At 42.8% G+C, this 25,782-nt stretch overlaps 1 protein-coding gene across 1 annotated transcript in view; it reads right to left on the bottom strand.

The window, feature by feature from the left end:
* The window catches only part of VEGFC (vascular endothelial growth factor C), a 106,107-nt gene extending 82,562 nt beyond the window's left edge, over positions 1-23,545 (bottom strand). Inside the window, exon 1 of the mRNA XM_045985678.1 lies at positions 23,254-23,545. Coding sequence (XP_045841634.1) covers positions 23,254-23,400 — 147 coding nt within the window. The 5' untranslated portion in view covers positions 23,401-23,545. The remainder of the gene's footprint in view (positions 1-23,253) is intronic.
* Between the last annotated feature and the right edge of the window lie 2,237 nt (positions 23,546-25,782).

Below are 25,782 nucleotides of genomic sequence, written 5' to 3'. Positions count from 1 at the left end.
GTTCCTTAACTCCCTACACCCTCCTGTCCTCTCGTGTGTTGTGCGGGTTGTCTTCTGTCCTGCTCTGTGTGCGGCGTAAGAAGCCAACTTCAGTCACTAGTGACATGTTGAGTTTGGAATCCTGAATCTGCTTTATAATGGTGATTAACTTGGCTTTATGGCTGACTAGTGCTGATACCGTGGAAAGTCATGTGTGTGCCTTCATGGCGTTCTCATGACAAAAGCATTAACCATGAAAGAAGAAAAAAAAAAGTCACTCTACATTAAAATTTAGAAACCGTAGCCATTAAAGAAAAGAAAAAAGGCCAGCAGTAGGTGGAAGGAAATACTTGCAAAACATATAAAAGTCTGGTATCCAAATCATATAAAGAAATTCTAAAAATCAATTAAAAAAAAGATATACAGCCAAAAATATGAGCAAAATATGTGAGCAGGCATTTTACAAAGAGGTTATCCAAATGGGCAAAAAACTTATAAAAATGAGTCCAACTTCATTATAGTCACCATGGAAAGGCAAAATAAAACCACAGTGAAATACTATTACATAACGACCAGAATGGCTAAAATGGAAAAGGCTGATAATATCAAGTATTTGACCGGGATACGAACAAAAAATGGGATGGGACATTTATTCTCTTCACTCCTTTCCTTGCCTCACCACAGATAGGAAAGTGTGCCCCTTCCACACTCCAGATCCTGCTGGGCAGCCCCTCTGTCACGGTGCCAGCAATTTCCAGGACTGATAACACCATTCCCTCACCCTGCCCCTGCAGGACGGAGGTGGTTAGGCCTTCCCCACCGTCGCTAAGTCCCTGGGTGTTTCATGAATTCCACACCTCCTTAAAAGGGACCCAGTCACTAAATTGTTTTAGATTAGAACATCTCCAGAATCTCATTGCTATTCCTTTGTAGAGAATTTGGTTTCTACTCTGTGCAAAATAGGGAACAACTCTGTTAAGCCTTCAGTAGAAGAAGGCTGTGGTGGGACTTGCTTTCTATTTTTTCTTCTCTGTTGAGAACACTCTTATGAGGGGGTCAAGGGTAGGATCCGAGAGACCGGTGAACAGATCCCTCCTGTAATCCCTGAGACCCAGTCGTGGCTCTGATCAGGACAGGGAAGACATGGTGGTTAGATTCTGGATAAAGTTTGAAGGCTCAGCCAAGCAGATGCCATTCCCAAATATATTTGGGAAAGAAGTCAGTCAGGGTGGACCCACTGGACTTTGACTTGTCCCACTTAAAGCACTTTGTTGCCACTGAGTGAGTCTGGGAAAGCTGCGGATAGAGCACTGGGATGGGAAGTGAGGGAGAGCTGAAGTTCAGTCTTTGAATATGCGAAATGTGGACTGTCTCTCACCCATCTGAATGGAAATGTCAAAGAGGGAGTTGAAAAGAGAGTCAGTTACGTTCTGAAGTTCAAAAGAGGGATCTGGACTAAAGACATAAATTGGGGTATCTGGAACCATGGGGCTGGATTGCATCACCAAGAGAGTGAGTAGAGAGCAGAACACAGGGCATGAGGTGGAGCCGTGGGCACTTGAATATAAAAAATTCTGGAAGAAGATGAAAAAAGAATGCAGGAAGAAGAATGGCTAGAAGTTATGGTTCTCTGCTCTGCACTTGGGCACCGGCTGGTGGGAAGGGACTGCCCCTCCCCTCCTGCAGTTTCTTAGAGGTTCAAAGGGCACAGTGTGGAGCACCCTTTTGATATGCAAACTAACAAGTCCAGACCCAAACCTCCTCTCTCCAGCAGTTTCACTCCTTGAGGCACTGCTCCTTTGTCTTAACATCCCAAGGCCAGTTACCAGGCAGCCAGGGACCAGCCTTCCAGTTTAGAGCCCTCTGACATTTTTAAGATCAGCCAATCCCATCCTGTCTCCCCTGTCATGGCTTTCTTTGGGAAATTCCAATAAAGGGTCTTGGTCTCTGCTTTCCCCTCACTCCTGCTTCCGGATTCCTCACCAAAATCTTCCCGCATGGCCAAGTAGGGCATGCCACGACCTCTTCCTGTGAGTGTGACTTTTTTCCCCTGTGACTCCTCTTGTTGCCATATCTGACTGACTACCACAGAAAGGCACACAGAAAAAAAAGTTCTAATAATTGTGCATTGGCTTTAGCAACATGGAGGTCACTGCTACCTTGAAAATAGCAATGCATTATTTATATTTAATTGGTATGTATTTAGCCAGTAGATACTACATCAATAAACAGATATATTTTTTAAGATTTTATTTATTTATTTGACAGAGAGAGATAACAAGGAGGCAGAGAGGCAGGCAGAGAGAGGGGGAAGCAGGCTCCCCGCTGAGCAGAGAGTCTGATGTGGGGCTCGATCCCAGGACCCTGGGATCATGACCTGAGCTGAAGGCAGAGGCTTTAACCCACTGAGCCATCCAGGCACCCCAATAAACAGATATTTAGATGAATTTATTCTATTTGTGGGCCTTCAGTGACAAAACCTTAGTTACGGACCCTGAAGGCAAGAGTGTGAATTACGGTGATGGAGGTAAAGACTTTCACAGGCCCTGGAGAGGGAACCAGTGTTTGTAGTTAACGCAGCACAGTGCTTTAAACTAGCTCTCCTCCAGTGCATAAGGTACTCACCATTTCCCCCAGTTTTTACTGGAGAACCTGACCCAGACGTGTTAAGATCCTACAGCTACTAGGGCAATGCTAAATTCAAATTCAATTCTGATCCCAGAGTCCAAAGTGTCATACTACCCTATGCCCTCCAACAAGAAAACAAAATAAAATGATTACAGAAGGCACACTTGAATTATCTGAGAATCAAATCTGGGTCCCTGTATTTCCCTAGAATACTATTTCCTGGCAACCTGTGCTAAAAAAAAAATTCCATAAAACATATTCCTCCAAGACTTGGGAAGAAAATCTACTTAATTAGAAGTTTTCAGGCAACTTAAAAAAAATCTGATAATTATACATGATCTTGAAAAGTAATTCTGAAGTACAAAATTCAACTAACTTTAACATTCAAAATTCCAATTAAGTTGATTTTATTCCTCTTTTCCTGTTATACTGAAAATATTTAGAGAAGTTAAACTAACAAAAAAACGGCTACCTAAAGACTTCAATCAGTATTATTGCTTAAAATCAACAGGCTGTTTTTGTTAAACTTTGTTAGTAAAAATCTTTTCTAAACACTTTAGCGAGTATATTCAGCTACCCACAAAGCCTCTTTCCAAACATGACAAGTCATTTCCAATGAAAAAGGGTAAATCCCAATATTACCAACATTATTATTGTGGAAAAAGTTTAATATATTAGTCACTAGGATGATTTTCTAAATATATTTAGCAGGTTTGTTTGGCTACATATGAAGTCTCTTTTCAAACCTGACTTGTTATTTCCACTGACCTGAATAGGGCATTTCCCTGGGAAAGTAGAATAGCATCAAGTTTCAGTGCAGACGTTCCAAACAGAGGATAAAAATGCATCTAACATGTTGTCAGCTTTGAAATGATCTAATCCTCACGTAGTGTCCCCTGGACCATGGCCCCTGAAAAACCACTGGGCTCCTACTTTAGCAACATTCTTGAGTCCGTTGAGTAGGATACAGAGTTCAACTAAAAGCTGTGGGAATTCCATTGAAGGTGGTGCGCATGAAGGCCGGTTATATAATCTTGGTTTTTTTTCCCCCCATATGATGAGCACCTTCCCACCGCTGCTCTGCCATCCACACAGCAGCGCTGTAGAACATACGAGAAGATGCTCGTATCTGGTAGCGAGGCCGTGCCCCCTCCATCTGTCCTCTGTGAGGGCCATGCAGCTGGGTCTGTACCACTTGCTTTACCGCTGCCGGGAAGCCATCTGAATCACCCATCTCCGTCCTAGGGTTAGTTTTTTATCCTTATCTCGTGGTGTGCTATCTGCAAATCAACACCGTCCAATCGGGATTATGGTATTCTCTCTTATCAGAGCAGCCTGTCATCTGGCAACAGCTGTTCTCCACTCTTCAGACAGATTTGTGTGAGGGAAAGGAAGACTGGAAATCTCCGTCAATACTAAACTGCCTCACAAATACAGCTGGACGGAGGGGAAACAAGAGCACAGTAAGTCTATGCATCTAGCAATGGAGATGAATCCGTTATCGTCTTACGCTGAAATCGACCTTACTTGGGTATCTTTCAAGAACAGTAGCTTCTCCAAGTTTTTTCCTTCTCTGCTACTGCACTTACTTTTGACCCAATGCAATTAGCGAGTTTAAGTGCTCACATTCTATAAATGTTTCCTATAAGCACCATCTCTCCAAACTAGATTTTTAAACCGTTTGAAGAGTCAAAGTTCTTACGTGATACATTCATATTACTTAAAAATCAGTACTTCAAATAACATTAACCTTCCGGCTAAGTATGTAAAAGGACACAGCAACACTGCAGGCATGAGGGAAAAAGTGAGAAATTTTGAGGGGAAAAATCTAAAAATCATATTGACACAGTGTCCCAAACACCACTACTCAAAATCCATACTTTTCTTCCTTCGAGAGTTCTACTGTTGTTTGAAGTCGCATGTGCCTTAGTTCTCAGCCTCTCCTGCAGCTGGACATGGCCAAAGGAGTTCTAGTAAATGTAAGTGCAAATGTACTAGGGATTTCTGAAAAGCTACTGCTTTTCTGTTAAGGCACCCGCTTCCTGTCTCCTTATTCTTCCCTCCTGGACATCAGACAGGGTGCTGGAGAGGAAGCAGCCTTGTTGCAGCTATGAGTGGAGAAAAATAGAGGAGTTGGTCACTTTGACAGCATAATGGAGCTCCACGCTGCACCAGTCCTTAACAGCCCATTGGGGAGAAAAAGAAACTCTAGTTTGCTTAAGCCACTGCAGCTAGATTTTTGTTACATACAGCCAAATCCTACTTTAACAGATACTCTTAAAGTAGCTGTTGAGATCACCAGAGGCCGAAATAAAATTCTTTTATGGTGTGGCCATAGCAATAAAAAAAAATATAGAAACTGAAAAACAAAAAATACCTCCTTAGCATCAAAGAACAAAAGTACAGAAGCATTAGGAGAAGGAAACAAAAGACAAGTATAAAAGCAAATTTTTTAAAAAGTACAAAGGCCACTGCAAATAGAAGTGGTAAGTAATGGACGGATGGGAAGTAGCCTTAATTCTTATTTTGTAGCCAAATTATTAAAATGAGGTTATGTTTAACCTGCTTTACTCAGCACAATAAAAATATGAGGTATTATACTCAAAAGGGCTATTTTTAGGAGTGCAGAAAATTCACTTAAAACAAAGACAACCTCATTTCTTTACAATATTGGGTAACTGATAAGTATGTACACTCTGCTTGTGGAATTTACTTGCTCCCAGCACGTTGCTAGGAAAAAAGAAAATAAAAATAAAACCAGTACTGCATAATAAACAGTTGATTTATGACATGCAAATCGTTGTAATTCTTGAATAATTTATGGCATAGGACTACTTAATATATAATTAATCAAATGATGTTTAATAGGATGAAGCTGAATGTTAAATGTGAATTTTGGTTGATATTGTGAATTATTTGAACTCACTAATAATTGTGAAAATTAACTTTATAAGTGTTGTGTTTTAAATATGCCAGCAGGTAATAAGTAGTTAATACCTTCAGAAACCAGAATCGAAGAATCACTTTTGCTTGAGACTCAGTAACTGCATCTAGTTAAGCTAGTAGTCTACATATGTGAGGCATGTCAAACATTTATTCTTCTGGCAAACAATTATCCTGATATAAAATGGCTACACCATGTAAAACGAAAGAATATGAAACTGAAAATTTAAGTATCAAAGAAGCAAGAAATGGGAAAATATGACCAATTCTAGAAATTAAAATAATATCCCAACAGAAGCCTGGTAAGTAAAAATACACTTCATGGTCCGGACGAGGTCTTGAAGGAATACATTAGGACACATACTTTATTTAATGTTGCTTCCTGCAAATGACAGGTCTTGATTTGTAGCCTCTAGACTGTCAGGTAAGAACATCTTAGATATCAGTTGGCTCAGCCTCAGAGTAACCACAATCAATCAGATTTTAATGACCAGATATGGTCAGAGGGCCTTGAGCATAGATAGGCAGTCCACTGTACGAATACGGCTAACTCAACGCCCAGCAATCCCCCAGATGGCACATACGTGGCAGGGTGAATTTCAGACATTTACCCACCCTGGAGTGGAGGATAATAAATCCACAGCTCCAAGGGGAAGCAAGTAACCTTCAGGGAAAAGGCCTGTCAAGTATAAAATCTTTAATCATTTCAGATTACTACAGTTTGGCCTGGGGGCTCCAACTCCATAATTTTACAGCTAAGGGAAGAAAAAAAAAAAAAAAACAACTCTAACTGAAAGAGACATGTATTGTGTTTATAAATATTAGAAAAAGTAAACTGAGGTTCTACAATTCATATTATTTGATGGTATTCTCCCTCCCAAATATTAAGCTGAAACTCTTCATCCATCTAGAAGGGACTGTATACATTTAAAATCTGTGTTGGACAGAGCTTTCCTTAAGAATGAGTGCCCTGTGCGCTGGCCAATCACATTCTTGGAATCACCTCTAAACATTCCACTGAGTTTTATAATTGCGGTTAAAACCGTCCATGTGGCATCTGTGAGCACTTGTTGACAGATGAGAAGATGGGCCTCAATGCCATGTATTATATTTCCAGCTGCTTTAAATTTAAATTAGTATGCTTTCCTAATTTCCCATCTTGATGCAATGATGACAAATTCAGGCTTGTAAAGGCCTGGAATCAAACACAATTTTTGCACAGTCCAGGTGTTTAATTATTCATTAATCTGAACGGAGATATGAAAATGTTTTCTTGTTTGCACATTTTTTCCCTGTCACTTCTGCGACTTCTCATCCAAAACTCTCTCTCTCTCACTTTCTCTCTCTCTAAATCCCAGGAGAATTTTCTCTCTCTCCTCCCTAGCTACCACCTTCCAAACACTTAGAGTTGGTTAGGAGTCACTCCCAAGCTAGTAACACTTCTAATGGTGAGAAGGGCCAAGACATATACACTTCTCCATAGACAAGATTTTTATTTATTTTCAATGTGGTTTCTTGAAGTATTTACAAAACATGAACATAAATAACATTTTAAGAGAATCCATCAGCCATGCAAAAAATATTGGAAATAAAGATACAAATTATTTTAACTCTAGGGGCAACAGATGGAAGACATCGTGCAAATTTAGAAAGTCATTCCATGGCCACATGTTTACATTAATAATTATAAAAATTTTAGTCCACAGAGGTCTAAAAGTGTTCTTTTGATAAGCATAAAGTTTTTTTTATTATAAGCGATATTTTCGTATTCCCAGGGAAGAAAGCAAAACAGGAAGAAAAACTGTCTTATCAGAAAAGTGTCTTATCAGAAAACTTACCATAAAAGTTTCTCCATAAATCTTTACTAGAGTCTGTCTTATATTTCATTGGCCAGAACTATCCTATGGCAATGCTATCTCCAAAGAAAGCTAGGAAGTAAGTTTATAAATCTTAACTGAGAACAAGAAAACTGTCCCATAAAAAAATGAGTCACTATTATATACAACACCTTTCAGCATATAAAAGCTTACATCTTAGAGTTTTTTAGAATTGTTTCCCTCGGATATTACTCAATACCTTAAATACTGGTGCATGGAAGGTGATAACTACTTGGTGAACCAATTCATTTTACAAGGAGACAGATACAGATCTAACAGTTACCCTCGGTGTATGTAAGGTATCCATTTATAGGCAGAATGTGCCTAGACATCTAGTTCTGAAGCTATAATTCTAAATAATTCTTCAAATCTAAGAACTTGATGTCTTTTCTGTGTGCAGTTCAAAATGACATACATTTTTATTCTGCCCACAATTATAATCACCAAAATATTGAACTTTATCCAGAATAGTACATACATAAGAAAAAAAAAGAGTGGGGAGCAGAGGACAGTATGACTTCACATGCTGGTGATTTAGCTGTGGCCGACGCTGTTTTCTCACAGTAGACATGTTTGCTGGTGAGTTTGATGACTAAAGCATGCTGGGTTACAAAGGATTTCTATTGATATTTGTTTACAATTATAATTGGAAGAGACAGAGAAAATGCCACATATACACACACACGCAGACAGACACGAAGAAAGCAAGTGAACAAGAACCTCTTCTAGAAAGGAATGCTACCAGAGGGAAAACTATCCCTTAAGATGACCTAAGTCAAAGGAAACAAGCATTTTTTCCTCCAAGAATCATTAAGCCAGTATTTAGTGCTATGACATCTATTATAATCAGATGTTGATTCAAGTAGGAAGTACCCAATTAAATAATTTTGACTGAAGCACCTGGCCCTAAGAGCAAGTTATTTTGCTGACAACCAAAGCATTACAAAGGCTAATGTAAACTACACTCCTCTCTAATTACCAGTCTCCTTTAAGTCAACTTTTGATAACTAAACATGACGCAGTTATATTTCAGCTCCAGCTCCTACTGCAAAACATCTGGTCTGATCCAAAACACCCTCGGTCCATATGTGTAGGAACTTACCTTCTCAATTTCCCGAGTGTCTCATTTTCAAATATTCTTGTTGTCGTTATAAACCCTAGATACATCCTCGAAAATTTTCTGATTTCAAATTGCAGCAAGAGCATAAATCAGCTTGACAAAACTATGATAAATTTATACATGTTGCCACCAAAAAAAAAAAAAAGCGCCGAAAGTCTGGAAAAAATTCTGGTTCTTCACTCTAAATGCGCATACCATCAACATGCTGTTTATACATGTGTATTTATGGACGCAGTATAGGTACTAAGTTTTCCAAGCCACAAACCAGCTAATGGTACATGAAAATTGAAGTGACTGCGATGTAACAGCATCATTTCTGCATCAAAATAGTGGGAAGAGGTACTGAGGGGCAAAGACAGCAGAAACTGGAACCTGGTCTTCCAAAACACTGAAGTTCAAATTTAAATTTACTCTAAGAAAATCTACCCTCACTAAAAATGTTAACAATCTTCACAGAACGCCATTTATATGCAATTTATATACTGTAGTACGAGGTGGTGTAAACAATGAAAAACTCTTGGCAAGTGGCAGATGTAGATATTTTGTAATGAGCAAAAGTTGTCTAAAGTGTTTAAAGATATTTAACTGCAAAATATAACACTAGAGTAGAGAGATGGACTAAAGGAAAAGATTGTATAATTTATCAGAAAGAGTATGTGTCACGTGTCTGAAATTTTGGTTCATAAAAGAATGTTACCGTGTCTATCAGCACCCAAGAGCACATTATCAAGTGTGATAATTTGCACTGGAGTGAAATATTAATCCTTAATCGGGAGTTTCAGTAACCTTCAAAGGAGACCATGATCCTGGAATTACTGCATGTAGGACAGACCTACTCATGTCAGGGGGAAAGCAAAGCACCCAGACAGGGGAAAAAAAAATGGATTTAACTAACTAAAATGGTAAGAGTTTAAGCTTAGGGGCGCCTGGATGGCTCAGTGGGTTAAAGCCTCTGCCTTCGGCTCAGGTCATAATCCCAGGGTCCTGGGATCGAGCCCCACGTCGGGCTCTCTGCTTAGCCAGGAGCCTGCTTCCTCCTCTCTGCCTACTTGTGACCTCTGTCTGTCAAGTAAATAAATAAAATCTTAAAAAAAAAAAAAAGTTTAAGCTTAGACTCTGGAAAAGACTACACATAAGTATGGAAAACAATGTTCACTGTACTGCTCCTGAAATCATGCAACCTAATTGAGTCATGTACCTGTCAGTCTAAATGACACCCACAGTAACAGGTATTGAAAGCCATGTTTATGATAGGTCATGACATTTTGTGAAAAATTGAAAGGTTTTAAACATAAATATTTAACTGAACTCTCAAAGTTCGTATGAATAGCAACTGTTTAGCGCTTCACAGACATATCTATTAAAACTCATTTATATCCCATTTGCTATGCAAGCATTTATTTTCTTTTTTAAATATTTATTTATTTGAGAGAGAGAGCACACGTGCACAAGGTGCGGAGGGTCAGAGGGAGAAGTGGACTCCCTGCTGAGCAGGGAGCCTGATGTTGGACTTGATCCCAGGACTCCGGGACCATGACCTGAGTTGAAGGCAGAGGCTTAACCAACTGAGCCACCCAGGCGCCCAAAGCAAGCATTTAATACTTAACGTGCCACACATAGTGCATATGGCATAGCCTATAGTTCGTCTGAATATCACAGATTTAATTTCACACATAAATATCTTAGTGTTTAAGTTACCATTTTAATTTTGGGGCAGAAAGTCAAATTTATATTGATCTGCAACAACCCTGGGGGGAGAAAACCCCCAGTCGGCCCTGAGAGCAGCAGAGCTATGAGTGAAGGAAAATCAGGCATGTTTGTTCTCCTTCCTACCATAGTGCAGACACTTTCCAGAGGTGTAATAAAGTGAAAATCAAGTTTAAAAAAAACAACTTGGCATATGAAGGCAAAAGTTTAGATATTTTCTGCCAGAGGAAGCTTGAGGCAGTCACACTAACATCGCCCCCAGTTTAAGAATGCAGAAGGGCTTGCATGGTCAAATAAGCATGGCAGAGAAAGCTAACACTGATTTTAAATATTCTCATCTCTCCTTCACTAGGGTAGGTGTCTCCATATGCTACATTACGGTAACGTAATTATGCTGTGCTCCTGGGGCCATGACACAAGGGTGCGTTTTTCTTTTTTTTTTTTAAAGATTTTATTTATTTATTTATTTGACAGAGAGAGATCACAAGTAGGCAGAGAGGCAGGCAGAGAGAGAGGAGGAAGCAGGCTCCCTGCGGAGCAGAGAGCCCGATGCGGGGCTCGATCTCAGGACCCTGAGATCATGAGCTGAGCCGAAGCAAGGGTGCGTTTTTCTAAAGTAAAACAGAACAGGTCTCCAAAAGAGCATGCTCTGCTGCTACGAATGTCTAGGAGGAAAAAAATAATTTGCACAAAGTTGTATAACATCATTATTTGCTTAATCTGTGTATCTAAAGCAGCTTCAAATTACCCAATTTTAAGTGTAATGGTCATGACTCATGAGTAATTCTGGCCTTAGTAAAATTCTAATTCGGCATGGATGGCCACCAATTTTTTTTTTTTTAAAGCCCTAGGATTCAAAAAGAACAAACAATGATTCACGATCATCCCCAAATTTAAATTTGGCTCTGAGACAAAAGGATTAGTTTGTTTTTCAGCGAAGTCTTAAGTGTCATGACCCATAAGCAAACATGGGTCTAAATAAGTATTCTATTTTTCAAAACATAGACTCGAAGAGGGCATTAAGATGGGCAAAATAACTAAATACACACAACAGATGCAAACAAAAGGAATTAAAAATATTCCACGCAGGCAAGGATACTGTAATAAAGTAAACAACGGTGCTTTGGGATGGCCCCACGTCTGGTACTGGAGATTAACCAGCTACTTCCAAGGAATCTAAGTGAGAGGACGTAACAGTCCCCCTTTCCAGATTATAGGAATTCCACCCAAAGATTCATGGCAACATGGTGGTCACTTAAGTTAAAGAGAATCGGGGCTGTTTTCCTGTTTGTCAAGTTTATCCCCTATTGGTTTTGAGGGGAGGGAAGGAGGCATCAGAAGAAAAGACGCCGTGCAACAACGTAAAGAGAAGAAAATGCACTATTATCTTGAGGAAAGCTTATAGGGCTCTTACCAACACATCTCTTAGTAAGATAATTATTTGTGCCATCAGAAAAAAAAGGCATTAAACCTTTGAACACTAGTTCACTGAGAAAGGGATAAGCAATCAGCCTCCCCTCTCCCAGCCAGTTCCCAGGAGTGTGGCCCTTCTCCCAGGGGCACCGTACTCATGTATGTGAGAAGCTTCCAGAACAACCACAATGTCAAATGTGTTCTTTCCTTTTAGAAACTTTTCGTCTGTTTCAAGTATTTCACGTTGGAAGTCTTATTAATTTCACGAATGTTTCCTCCACATAGAAAGGAATATTAAATATGCAATGTTATTTTAATCTTGTTTCTGATCAAAAAACACAAGTATGATACCTTTAACAGAAAAAAAACCAACATGAGAATAAAAATGACTGTGAAGAAAATTACATTACACTTTAAATTTGAAAATGGACTGGAACTTAAAATATAAAGTGCATTTTACATCACGGCATACAGTTCCCGTCCTGAAATAAAGATATGGAAAATCAGTTTAAAACAAGATGACAGCAGAATCTGTAGATAGATTTGTATAGATACTCGACATGGATATGTATGGATTTGTATAAATGATGTATGATCTAATTCTTTATTCACTTACAACTAGGCTGAAAATCTAGTGTCTGCCTTATCTTTTGGTCTAGATTCAGTCAGAAATACATTTTCAGTTTAGAAATATGGTTTCTGATCCAAAGTTCCTAAAATACTTCAATTAACATCTGTATTTGAACCTAATGAAGTAAACTTTGAAGATGTCATTGAAGAAATAACATATTGTTAGCTCTTGAAGAGCCAGAATCTGTCTCTACCACTCATTTCGAATTTCCTCTTCCTCATCTGCTCCCCGCCTCCAACACTGCCCACCCCCATCACCATCAAGTTTCTGCACCAAGAAAGTCAGAGTGTTTACTGACCGTCTGGCGAACCAGTAAACAGAACCGTCAAACAAAATCCAACTCCTATGACAAACGAGGGCACTCAAGTAAATCAGACGTGCCCTAGAAGTAAAGTATCTCCTCCGTGATTCATCTCAACGACGGCACAGACTTTGCCGGTTCCCATTCTGGAAGAATGCCCCGAAGAAGCAGGGCAATGACGTTTTTCTAAACAAATTTACACAAGTTTACCTCTTGGGTTTAACATTCTACCATTATATTTTCTTTGTTGAAATGGTATTTTTAATATTTCAGATCTTCTGGAATGGCTTCCCTGTAAATTTAGAATGTATATTTTTATTTCTCTTATGCCAATTAATAATATACAGACTTGAGAGGTTTACACACTGAAGTAGCAACATCAGTCTGTTTCTTTAATAGAGATTTAAATTTTAGAGTATTTAAGCTTTGGGGCGCCTGGGTGGCTCAGTCTGTCAAGCGTCTGCCTTCAGCTCAGCTCATGATCCTGCGGTCCTGGGATGGAGCCCTGCATCAGGGACACTAGGTGCCCTGCTAGGCAGGGGGTCTGCTTCTCCCTTTCCCTCTCCCCAGGCTCATGCTCACTCGCACTCTCTCTCTCTCTTTCTCTCTTAAGTACATAAAGAAAATCTTAAAAAAATAAAGCATTAAAGCTTTGAAGTATTCAGGATGAGGTCATATGAAATTATATGGCATTATAACACTCCTGTGTGTACCAGAATCCTTTTCAGCTATGACTTAAGTACAAGGCACTTCAGGGGATGACCATCACCACCTCCCAGAGCTGTCACACTCAAGGAAAGACACAAACCCAGGCACAATGGAGATGTGGAAACATTTTCTTTCTTTTTTTTTTTCCATTTTATTTATTTTTTCAGCGTAACAGTATTCATTGTTTTTGCACAACACCCAGTGCTCCATGCAAAACGTGCCCTCCCTATTACCCACCACCTGTTCCCCCAACCTCCCACCCCTGACCCTTCAAAACCCTCAGGTTGTTTTTCAGAGTCCATAGTCTCTTATGGTTCGCCTCCCCTTCCAAATTTTTTTTTAATAAACATATAATGTATTTTTATCTCCAGGGGTACAGGTCTGTGAATCGCCAGGTTTGCACACTTCACAGCACTCACGATAGCACATACCCTCCCCAATGTCCATAACCCCCTCCCCCTCTCCCAACCCCACCTCCCCCCAGCAACCCCCAGTTTGTTTTGTGAGATTAAGAGTCATTTATGGTTTATCTCCCTCCCAATCCCATCTTGTTTCATTTATTCTTCTCCTATCCCTCTGCCCCCCCATGTTGCTTCTCCATGTCCTCATATCAGGGAGATCATATGATAGTTGTCTTTCTCCGATTGACTTATTTCACTAAGCATGATACGCTCTAGTTCCATCCACGTCGTCGCAAATGGCAAGATTTCATTTCTTTTGATGGCTGCATAGTATTCCATTGTGTATATATACCACATCTTCTTTATCCATTCATCTGTTGATGGACATCTAGGTTCTTTCCATAGTCTGGCTATTGTAGACATTGCTGCTATAAACATTCGGGTACACGTGCCCCTTCGGATCACTATGTTTGTATCTTTAGGGTAAATACCCAGTAGTGCAATTGCTGGGTCATAGGGTAGTTCTATTTTCAACATTTTGAGGAACCTCCAGGAGATGCAGAGAACCCCCCTGGAAACATTTTCTAAGCCGATCTACAACACGTAGCCTCCATACACTGAGGGATTTAACACCATGGATTTTCCCCAACTTTCTCAAAATCGAATATCAATATTACCTCCCTTTTCCATATTTTAGAAATCAGAAAAATTGTCAGTAAGCTTATAGTACAAATGTAATAAACTAGGTGGAAGGTGCTAGAGAATCACTCTGAAGACTATCATAGTTACTTCAAATGTCTAGGACCACAGTACTTAGGCCTGTGATGGTTTTTTTTTTTTTGATGATGAAACCTATCTATTTAACAAAAATTTACAGAATTTGACACCTCATTTCTGCTTCTCCCCTGCCTAGTGTTACTGTTGGTAGGAATATTTGCAAGCAGATTTTAAAAAGAATTGCTGGGTTGCCTGGCTGGCTCAGGTGGTGGAACATGTGATTCTTGATCTCGGGGTCTTGAGTTCAAGCCCCACACTGGGGATAGAGGCTTTAAAAAAAAAGGAACTGCTAGACTGCTAGGACATTCCAGGGTTATCAATCTTTCTCTTACCCTCACTTTCTAGCTCTTTAATTGCTAGCTGAACTACAAACCAGTGTATAGGCTATAGGGAATATAATATCATATACTCTGATTTATTTTTTTATTCTCTTTCAGTGGATGTCCAAAAATAATTAGCTAGGTGAGAAAGAATACATAAGCCACGGCTGGCAGTCTGAAGAGTGACTAAGTTTGGGGGGGAGAGCGGAGAAAGGGGGGGCAGAATGTGTGTGTGTGTGTGTGTGTGTGTGTGTGTAACTAATCATGACCACTGTTTACACTGCTTGCTCTGTTTGGAATGTGAGCCATAATAGAAAAAATGTCTGTTATTAATATATTTTATAAATGTTTCCAGATAGTGCAGTGATGGGTGCTTACGTAAGTCCGCAGTGGTCTCCACTATCCATCAGAAGTGATCAGGAGCATACAGTGGAGCTCGAGACCATACATGGGTGGCCCATGGAATGAGAAGAGCAGCAGTGACAGACGCTTCGAGGAAGGCTGCAGTTGAAATGGCCCCGGGGAAGCTTGTGGCCAGCTTCTACTTCTCTTTTTTAGACACTTCTGCACAATGATACCAAATTAAGCTCCTTAAGACACCCATTTCAGCCTATCATTCAAGAATCTGCAGTGGTCCTATTGCTTTCAGCCAAGTTCCAAAGTTAGGTCCTGCTCCTAGGTTTCTTCCACCTTCTACAAGATTCCCCTCGGTTTCCTTTACAGCTCTGGACTCCTCAGCCAAAGCGGTCCACTCCCCGCTCACCTCCCCAAAGCCCTCTTGACTGCACTGGCCTTCCTGCCTCTTTGCTTTGCTCTCACGCTTCAATATCCCAGATGCCCCCCTCCTTTGCTTCTGTACCCAGCATCGACTTGTTTTCTGCCGCTGACCGAACGCCAGTCCAGCCTTTCCATGCTTGTCCATGCAGCCGCCAGGGGCTTCCCCAACAATTTCTGGTAAATCAGGAGACTTGCTTACAACAGCTCTGACACTGTCTGCATTTACGGTGTAGCCCATTTTTGGTATTTTAAGTGAGTAAGCTTCTCGTTCCTCACGAAGGATCACATGCTTGTTACAGACAGGAATCACTCCGCACTGTATGCCTCACTCACCGCATTGTCATTTCCTGCTTAGGGTCAAAGCTGCTGTGGGTGAGAATTCATTAAAATGCTCCTGAACTGAAGGAGATTCGAGTAGGAGAATTTGGAGTCAGAAATCCATAAATCTCATCCTAACACGGAAGGGGAGTTAGCAGCATCACCACGGCCTCCTTCCTGAGTCCCTCAGTTTCCTCTCCAGGTGGTCACTGAGGTGATCAGGGGACTGGGGGAAGCCTTTGGGAGAGAACTGCTCTCCTATCCAATCCCGTACCCCTGCCCTGGGGGCCGTGCTCACTTCAGATCACAGCATCCTTTCAGGAAACCCAGTGCCTGCCTATACATTTTACACGTAACCAACATACAACCAACTCTCGGCAAGGCTGATCTCATCAGTAAATATTACTATGTCTTTAATGAAATTAGAAATATGCAAATTTAGATGATAAATACTATAAGAACCTTTTGTTAGATCAGATCAGGGTTACAGCACCAAGTAATTTCTGGAAATGAGCTTTTGGATTTCTGAACCGCACCAATGCCCCCTCACATTTGAAAGTCACTGGTGCACGGTCAGTATCAGGACAGCAAGAATGTACCAGTGATAGGCATTTCAAGGCATCCATTTGATTGACTTTATGATGGATGCCCAGTAATAAAAGCAAGATCTTCTTTCTCTTACAGTTAAACGACAAACTCTGAAAAAGAGTGAGTCTATTAATAATAGGAAGCATCTGAATAATTTACATGAGGGAATTTCAGAAGAAACAATTATACAGACAAATTTATAATATTTACTGTAAATTTTTGAATGACATAAGTTCAATGAACTATCATCATTCAATGAACTAGCATGTCTTTTTCTAACGTGAAAAATCAATGATATCTTAATTCACAGTTTATACAGATCCAAGCTCACAAATGTGCCTTCTGCAACAACTGTAGGACTAGGTGGTATTTATAGAATGAACACCGACCGGAAAGAACGTAACTGGTATAAGATGCAACAACGCGTGCCTGGAAATCCAAGGACCTGCAATGCTTCCACCAACCACAGTCCGTTCTTTCCAAATCCAGTTATTCCTGAAAGGTCACTGGGCATGGGTAAAACCATAATCTTTCCACGTAAGTTGCATCAGGGCAACTTAGAAAAACTGTGTGATAGGAATTCTGGTTAGAATTCTTGTTACGCACGCATTCTTGCAATGCTACTATGGATTCAGGTCATGTGTGACCACCTTTTCATGGGGGGGGGCACCATAGGGTAAGGCTTGGAGGAAAGTACAAGTTTATTTCAGAGTTGTCCAATTGTAAGGGAATTGGGACTTAAATAAATGTAACTGGATAGGCCTCACATGCAGAGTACCGCTTCTCTCTGCCTTCCTGCCCACAGCTGCCAATTGCAGGAAGAAAAGACTATCTAAGGTCATGGGCCTCTCACAAATCCAGAAGGCCCAAACCCAGGATCACACTTTTCTAAAATAAGTGCTGGAAAAGCTTTTTTTAAAAAAGAGAAACTAAAGAAAGAAAGCTCTATCCTTGCTCCTGGCTAAGTCATTCGAGTCTTGGGCTTATTATCTTTAATGAAATAAAATAACATCCATCTCAGAAAGATGTAATCAAAAACAAACTGAACTTGAACAGCTCTCAGCACAGTGCAGGGCACACAGAGATGCTGAGGGTGTTACAGAGAAGACCTAATGATTGCGTGAACGCCTACTCAATATACAGACGTCTGCACGGTCCCCAGGGAGTGATCTGAACCTGTAAATACCCGCATAGCTGCCAAAAACGCCAGTGCCAGGGGCACAGGCAACCTTCTGTGCTCTCCCACCAGCCTCTGGGTCCCAAAACATCCTAGAAAGAGCTGTGAGACAGAACTCCTGGTTGGTCCCATGTTGGTCAGGAGGCCAAGACCTTCGCCTCAAGAGCCGCAGAACTGACAGGGCAGGAAGCTGTCTCCCCAGTCCACCACCCTCCACCGTTTCAGATCGACTTGGACAGACAAGAAAAGAGACCCACTGGCCCTAAAGCTGTGCGACTGATACCAAGAAGTGCTTCCTACAAAGCAATCTTGAGGATAATCGATTCTTGAACAAATTCAGGTGTCCTGAATTCAGAAGAACAAATTCAAAGAAGTAGAAACCCAAATGAAAGAGGAATTGAGCTCTTTTATGTCCCAAACCATAGATAACCAGCATCACTCAGAGTCGGGTCAGAAATCTTTTCCAAGAGAGGAGGCTGACAAAACACTTAATCATACACTCTACGGCAATTCATAATCATAAAAACTGTAGACGTGCCATTAAAGTGTAGATGCTTGGGAAAAGGGGACAAAAACCCAATCCTTCCATTATGTAATCCTTTGCCCTCCTCAGAAAGGGGCTCTTAGGGAGTGAAACTCTGGACCTCCGACATAAATTGATGTGGAGTGAGGTGAAGACAAGAAAGGGCATAGGTTTCCACTTTCACAGACATTTCATATTTCTCTACAATTGAACCTCCTTTCTAAAGACTGCTGCCAGAGAGTATGGACATTTGCAGAACATTCGAGAAATGTCACGGGTCCTGCGACATGAGGCACAGAGAAGGCCGCAAGTCAATGACTATGTATTATAGTTGCGCTTACGGCCTAATTTAGTGGAATAAAATTTACCTCTCCATTTTCAATGCAGAGCGGAAGGATATGCAGACTGTTAATTTTCCTTTCAGGACTGTAATAGTCCTTGTCAAATGCTCACATACTTTAAGGATATCACACAGTTTAAGTCCTGTTGATCCTAGGCAATGATTTTCCTCCAACAGGATGTTAATTTGTAAAGCTTATTTGGCTTCTCCAAAGAGTTTTTAGACTAGTAAAATCTTAAGCGATTTACAGAATCCTGTTGTCATCATCCATCATTGATCCCTGAAAACCAGTCTCTGCTCTTCTCCGCAGTGCCCTAAACCTGCAAGTAGTATCCACGCTGTCCTACGATTAAAGTATTGATGCCAAGGTTCGTTTCTTCTACTCCCTCATCTTTCTTGTGAATGAGTCCACAAACCTACGGATTCTTTCTCTGCAACAGCTTTGACTTCTGCTCCCACTGCCTCAACTCTGCTCTATACATCACTTCCCTTCTAGAACACTGTTGTTGCTTCTTCACTAGACCATGTCCCAGCAAGTCTTTATGACTTCTAATCAGTCCCAGAAATGATTTCAAAACTTCTCTTATTACCTGTGTCTTTCAGGTGCTCAGAGCATGAATCACCCTCCATAACTCACCTTCAAGTGGCAAGGGTCATACGCGACACGACCCCAACCATTTCTAAAAACTTACTCACAGTTGAGATTCTTCACTGTTATTCTATATAACCCCTTGCCTTCTTACCATCTCACGCCATCTACAACACAAATGGGATCCCTGTGCTTGATATAGTCTAGTCATGTACTGGAAATTCTCACCCAAGTTACAGCTCAAGTTCTGCCTCGTCAAGGCACTCAGACCAACTAGGCCACGTGGATGACTGTCTTATGCAAACTTCAGGACACAGACGATGCTCTGGGACTATTCCCTCAATACCTCACAGTATTTTTGTGCTTAAGCCTTTATTTTTTCTATCTGAGCTCTATGCTCCTTGAAAAGAGGAAAAATGGCTTATGTCTTTTAAGATACCCCCTGCCTAACAGATTACCCTGCAGACTCAACAGTTATATAACGAAGGTGGCAAAACCCATGAAATTAGTCATTGTTACATACCATAGTTCAGTGATTCTAAAACTGTCATTATGCATGAGAATGACTTAGGATGTTAGTATAAACGTATATTCCAAAGCCCAAACCTAGAGATTTGGTTGGTGTCAGGTAAAGGGAAAAAATTTAAAGACCTCTAGGGAATTCTAATACAGTTAACCCACACATGTTTTGTTGAAAAAAATCATCATTGATTAATTTGAAACAGTAAACACAAATAAAACAAGTACAAAAGTATGCAGAATTATAAACAGTGGAGAAAGAAAATCTGGCATGTTGCAAACTAGTTACCATTATTAGGAAGTTTTTTGTGATAGTAACCATAAACCATATGTTTTTTTACTATTTTATTTTAAAACAGCTATTCTCGTTAAAGCAATTAGTGTTAAGATTAAAATAATCTTTTTTTGCATTTAAATCGTAAATCAGGGTTATTTAAAGTTATTTATGTAAAACAGAAAATAAGTTATATTTGTTCATTCAATAATACTTGATCTAGATTATTCCCTTGAGACAACATTATAACTCTCTAAGCCTTCTTTTGTTGATTTTGATCTTTAACACAGGCATGTGCAACATAAGACATCTTCTCCTTGAATTCATTGCTCTAAAATATATAAAGACCTAGGTATTTATACTCCCTGCTAAGCCTTTTTTGGAATAAAACTATACTACTTGTAATTCTCTCTTTCTTCATGATAAACAATTTTTTTCCCTTTTAAAATAAAAACTCCTCAACTCCAACCAATCAGAGTGAATGCTATACAATCTCATGTTGGCAAATCTAGCAACTGTATTTAGCAATCTAGTGCTCTTTCTAGGTTTTGCAGGTTTTTGAGTTAGACGATAATTTTAAATAGTTCCTCTTAATTTTAATTATATAATATCATAATTTTATAATATTTTAATTATATAATTTAAATTATATAATAGGCAGTACTTTGCCTGCCATACTTTTCTCAGGTTGGCTTGCTTGTACTAATATCCTTCAGGGAAACATTTTGGGATCTGTTAGTAAGTCACATAACCAGGAAAGAGGAACCTAATAAATATAAATATAAGTCAAGGGACAAGGGAGTCTTGTTCATATGTGCTTGGATGTATATGATACATATGTTTGTATATGCTTGTTTGTGTATGTGATTTTTACCTCCCATTTTTTGTATGGCTTTGGGGGGGAGTGTGGTGAAAGACTGGATGGCTAAGCTTGGTTTATAGTTTGTGAGCTCTTTTGTATTTTTTTTTTAAGAATTTATTTATTTATTTGACAGACAGAGATCACAAGTAGGCAGAGAGGCAGGCAGAGAGAGAGAGGGGGAAGCAGGCTCCCCGCTGAGCAGAGAGCCCGACCTGGGCCTCGATCCCAGGACCCTGGGATCATGACCCGAGCTGAAGGCAGAGGCTTAAACCACTGAGCCACCCAGGTGCCCCTGGTTTGTATTTTTTTAAAAACACTATAAAAATACTTCCTAAGTGTCAATTACCAAAACTCTGCATTTGTTGAAGATTTTGTATATTTAGTGTCTCTTCTTTACCTTCCAAAATCTCTTCTTGGGGTTTCTGTAGAGCACAGGAATTTAACAATCAGTTTCTCTCCCAGCTTTACCTCCTTGTGAGCCACTGGCTTAGGCCACTAGGGAGAGACACGGAGTCTCTGGACCATGTCTCTTGGGAATCTCATGGCAAGGAACCAGCAACTTCACGAAAGGCATTAACGACGCTTGCCCCGTCAAGCCTCCACTAAACCAATGAGGAACACTTTGGTGCAGAAATAATATACTGTCTTAGGGGCTGCAGAACTCAGAGACTTAAAGTGATGTTTCATCAAGTGGAAGAGAGTTCCTGTCACATACAGAATATCAACTCACATTCACCATACGGGATATCAAAGATGGCTAAATATGAAAAGCAAATAAAAGCACGTGGAGATTTCTACAGCCAAAGAAAGATTTGATTACATCACCCAAGAAGAAGATTTTGAGACAAAAAGTAACTTTAACCTCCAAATGCACACTAAACATGCATGTGTACACATGGGCACAGTCATTCAAGGCTGACCCAGCAGTGAGTGACTCCCAGACAGGCTTCTGGCTTATCAGGAAAGACTTCTCCTTTTACTTCCTTCTTCACACTTTCCTCCTGCAAATTCAAGTAAGTTATCACAGGTAATAACCTGCTCTCAAAGAGGTTACCTGATCTCTTTCACCAGCCACCTCTCTGGGTGGCTAAGTCACACTTTTAATAATTTGACTTTGCAGAGACAGAAAGTGAACAGATATCATGAAATCCAAGACATTCAAATTACAGGAAGTGTAAGTGGGTCTAATGTCCCTTTTTTTGTGGCATTAAACACAGGGAGACATTCTCATGATAACAGTTCTACCAACATTAAGTATTTGTGTTGAAAATAATTTTACGAATCACATAATACACTGTTCTGCAATTTAACATTTTTTTCCTCCCAAGGTTTTCTTTCCCTTGACCCATATATAATTACAAATTCTGTTTTTTAAAAATAATTTGTCCCCCAAATTTAAAGATTAAAGGTAGTTTGATTTTTTTAAAAAAATTAGTCTTCTCCATCGTAAAACGTATTTCAAACTATAACTGTGGAGGCAATTCAATTTATACACATTCAACATATGTCCATCAAGTCACCTCCCAGCTGACAGTCACACACCACTGGCCAAGGCATGAAATAAAGCACCGCATTCTGGACCCAGTCAGGGGCACTGCACGCCTTTGGAAGGAGGCGTCCCACAGTATGTGGAGTATAAAACTCCGGGAGTTCCCAAACTCTGTTAAGCAGATTATCCATATCCTCATTTCAGAGCTGAACGTCTTAGGCACATATTTTGGAAGAGCAGAAGCAGGCACAAATACAGTCACTCCTGTTTGAAAATCAGAATATCTCAAAAGTACCTTGGCAACATTTTCTGGCAAAGGGTTAAACCCTCTGTAACTTAATGAACAAAACAATCCACCTTACTTTTCAGTACTTTAGCGCATTTCGGAAACGCAGAGTTTATGAAGTTAAAAAGTCTTGCCTGACTGTGATCTACATGCGATCGTGCTGCAGCCCACCTTTGCCCAACTTCTCCAAGAGAATCTCAAGTCTTGATCCCAACCCGGTGACTACATTCCTTTTACCCTTTCCCTAAAAACGCCCAGTGCTCCGAGTCAGAGCAACGCTCGCTCCGGGAAAACAAACCGCGGCTGACGGGTCGCCCCAGCCCCCGGAGCTGCGTGGACGCCCACTGATCTGATGCGGGAAGAAAAGGGCCATCCCGTCCGGACGAACCCGGGCTCCCCCGAGCCGCGCGCCTCGCGAGGGTTCAAGCCCGCCGGGTGCACCGGCGGGGACCGCTCCCCAGCAGGTTGTGATCTGTATCACCCGCCGCCTCTGCGGCTGCCGCTTTCTCCCGACCTTGCTCCCGAACTTAGCAACAACTCCACTGCAAAAAAACCAGAAGAAAACTTTTCTCCCAGGAAGCTCGGTTAACTCTGGATGCAACGCCCAGAGCACCCCACGCTCGGCGCGGCTCCGGGGACCCCCAACACCGCAGCGCCCCCGCACTCGCCCCCAGGCCGGCCCCGGCGCGCGCGGCCCCGCACCTACCTGGGCCTCGTCCGCGTCCGGCTCCGCGTCGGAGAAGCCGAGTCCCGATTCGAAGGCGGCGGCGGCGGCGGGCGCGTCGCGCGGACCCGGGAGCAGCGCAGCGGCGAGCAGGGAACACGCCAGAGAGAAGAAGCCCAGCAAGTGCATGGTGGAAGGACCCGGAGCGCGGCGGCCGGGCCGCGGTGGGGGCGGGGTGGGCGCGCGGCGCCCCCGCGACGCTGCGCTCCCTCCGCGCGGAGCCGCCGGCGACCCCCGAGGGCGGCCGGAGGCGGCGGCAGCGGTCCGCGGCTCGGCGCTCCCCACGCGGCGCGGCGCGGTCCCGGCCAGTGCCGGGGAGGGGCGCGGGGTCAGGTAAAAGCCTCACAGGAAACCGGACGTCCGAGCTCCCCGCATTCGGGGCCGGCGAGGTGAGGCGAGGGCGAGGGCGAGGGGGACGGCTCCTCGGTTCGCCTTTCTGTTTTCGGTTTCTGGCACGAGGGGGGCAAAGCCGACCCCCTCGGCGCTGCTCGGCCCCTCCGACCCCCCCGAGCCCGCGGCCCCCTCCTCCCTCCCCTCCCCTTCCCCGGTGCAGCGAGCGGCGGCCGGGAGGAGGGCGGCGGGGCGCCGCGCGGCCAGGCCGGGGAGCTCGGCGGCGCGGGCGGCTCCGGAGCGCGGGGCGAGCGGCGGCGGCGGCGGGCGCAGGGGCAGGGCATGGCTGACGCGCCCTCTGCCTGCGCTTATGTGAGAGAAAGCGGCCGAGGGAGGGAGCGTGCCGAGCCCGGCCGCCCTCCCCTCTCACTTTCCCTCGGAAGCGCTCCTCGCGCTCCCTGCGGCCCGCGCCTCCGCCCCGGCGCCCCGCGTCCCCTCCCCTCTCCCCTCCCCCTCCCGGGAGCGCGGCCCGGGGGGCAAGTTCAGCGAGGGCAGGCGGGCCGCGCGGGGCCGGGCGGAGCGCGCCTGGGTCGGCGTCCCGGGGAAGGCCGGCCGACCCTTTGTCCTCGGCCGCTGCCCCGCTCCTGCCCCGTGCCCGGCGCGCCTCGCCCCTGCGCCCCCGCTCGAGGTTTGCCAACTGTCCCGGAGTTTCAGGAGGTCCGAGGGCAAGTCCTCACAATGGCAGAGACCCCGCCACGGGCCCCTCTTTCCCTGCCACTGGGTCGCTTCGTGTGCAGCCGAGCACCTCGGGAGAGCTCAGAGGGCAGGGCGGGCTACCGGGATGAGTGCTAGGGAGCCCCTCGGATCCCAGACTTTTGGCGGGTGGGGAACGAAGAGCCACAGTCTGCAAGGAGAGGAAAGACACACACTGTCAGTTTCTGCAAGGAAGTTGGGTTTCAGGGCGAAAGGGAGTGATCAAGAGACACGTGTGCTGTTCACAGCGTGGAAAGTGACATCTGCAGAAAAGTCACTGCATTTCCCCATTGGAAAGTCACGTTGTGGCGCCGATCGCCTGGGCTGTCTCCCTCTTTGGGGCTGACTGGACGAGTCGCCGGTGACCCAGCTGCAGGGTTTCCCCAGCCACTTTTAAATACACTGATCATAAAGTCTTGGACGGAGAAGAGACTATGTTACCTGATTCAACTCTCCAAGTTCTGAAACTCCCCCCACCCATTACATACTAGAAGGCTCAAATATCTTCAGGGACAGGGAGTCCTCTGCCTTTTGAAAATCAACATTGCCAAAAAGCATTTCCTTCCACGTATCATTGCTTTCGACTTCTGGACTTTACACAATAAATCTAATCTAACTTCCACATGTGAGTTCTTCGACTATTTTGAAAACATCTGTCATGTTCTCCCTATGCTAGCTTTCCTCCCAGCTAAATATCCTTTTTTTAAGGAAAATGACAGCTCCACATTCCCTCATCAACCATAATCGAATTTTCCATGTTCTTCGTAAAGGATACCGCTCAGGACAAGGTTCAGAGCTGAAAGCGCTCTACAAGCATGTAGAAAGGGTCTTCTCGTCCAGCCATTGTGAATGGGTTGACACAGACTCGAATGGATTTCTTTTCTGGCAGCCAAATGAGTGTTGACTCAGGCTATGCTTAAAATCAACTAAATGCCTCAAGAATTTTTCATGTGTATTGCTGCTCAGTCCCATGTACGTTACCCTGCGTTAGTGAAGTTGGCTTACTGTGCCCAAGATTTGAGCTCTGTAATTTTTTCTTTATTATGTTCTGTCCACTCAGTGAGTCGGCCCAAGATCACAGCATGCTGAGATGTTTGGGCGATGCTAGCCCTCTGGGTCTGTCATGCTCCTTGCTGTCCTTCTACTCGTATTTCATTAGTTTGCCGTATTTGTCCTCAGATACCCATAGAGCTGTGAGAAGGGAAGAGCCGAAGCCAGACTAGCAGGGCTGAAGTCGAAGCCTGAGCTTCTTTTGAACTGTTCCCTATCGTAGCTATTCTCAGCTTTGCGCTCAGAATACCGAAGGGAGATTTCAAAAAACACGTGCTCAAGTGCACCATCAGAGACTCCTGCAGTTGGCCCGGGGGTGACATGTGTGCTTTGGACCCCCACAGGCAACCACACTGGGAATCTCAGGCACGTGCAGCA

This window comes from Meles meles, chromosome 2, assembly GCF_922984935.1.
Source record: "Meles meles chromosome 2, mMelMel3.1 paternal haplotype, whole genome shotgun sequence".
NCBI classification, from domain to species: Eukaryota; Metazoa; Chordata; class Mammalia; order Carnivora; family Mustelidae; genus Meles; species Meles meles.
Note: the sequence above shows the minus strand (reverse complement) of the source record. Positions and strands in the feature narration are given on the sequence as shown.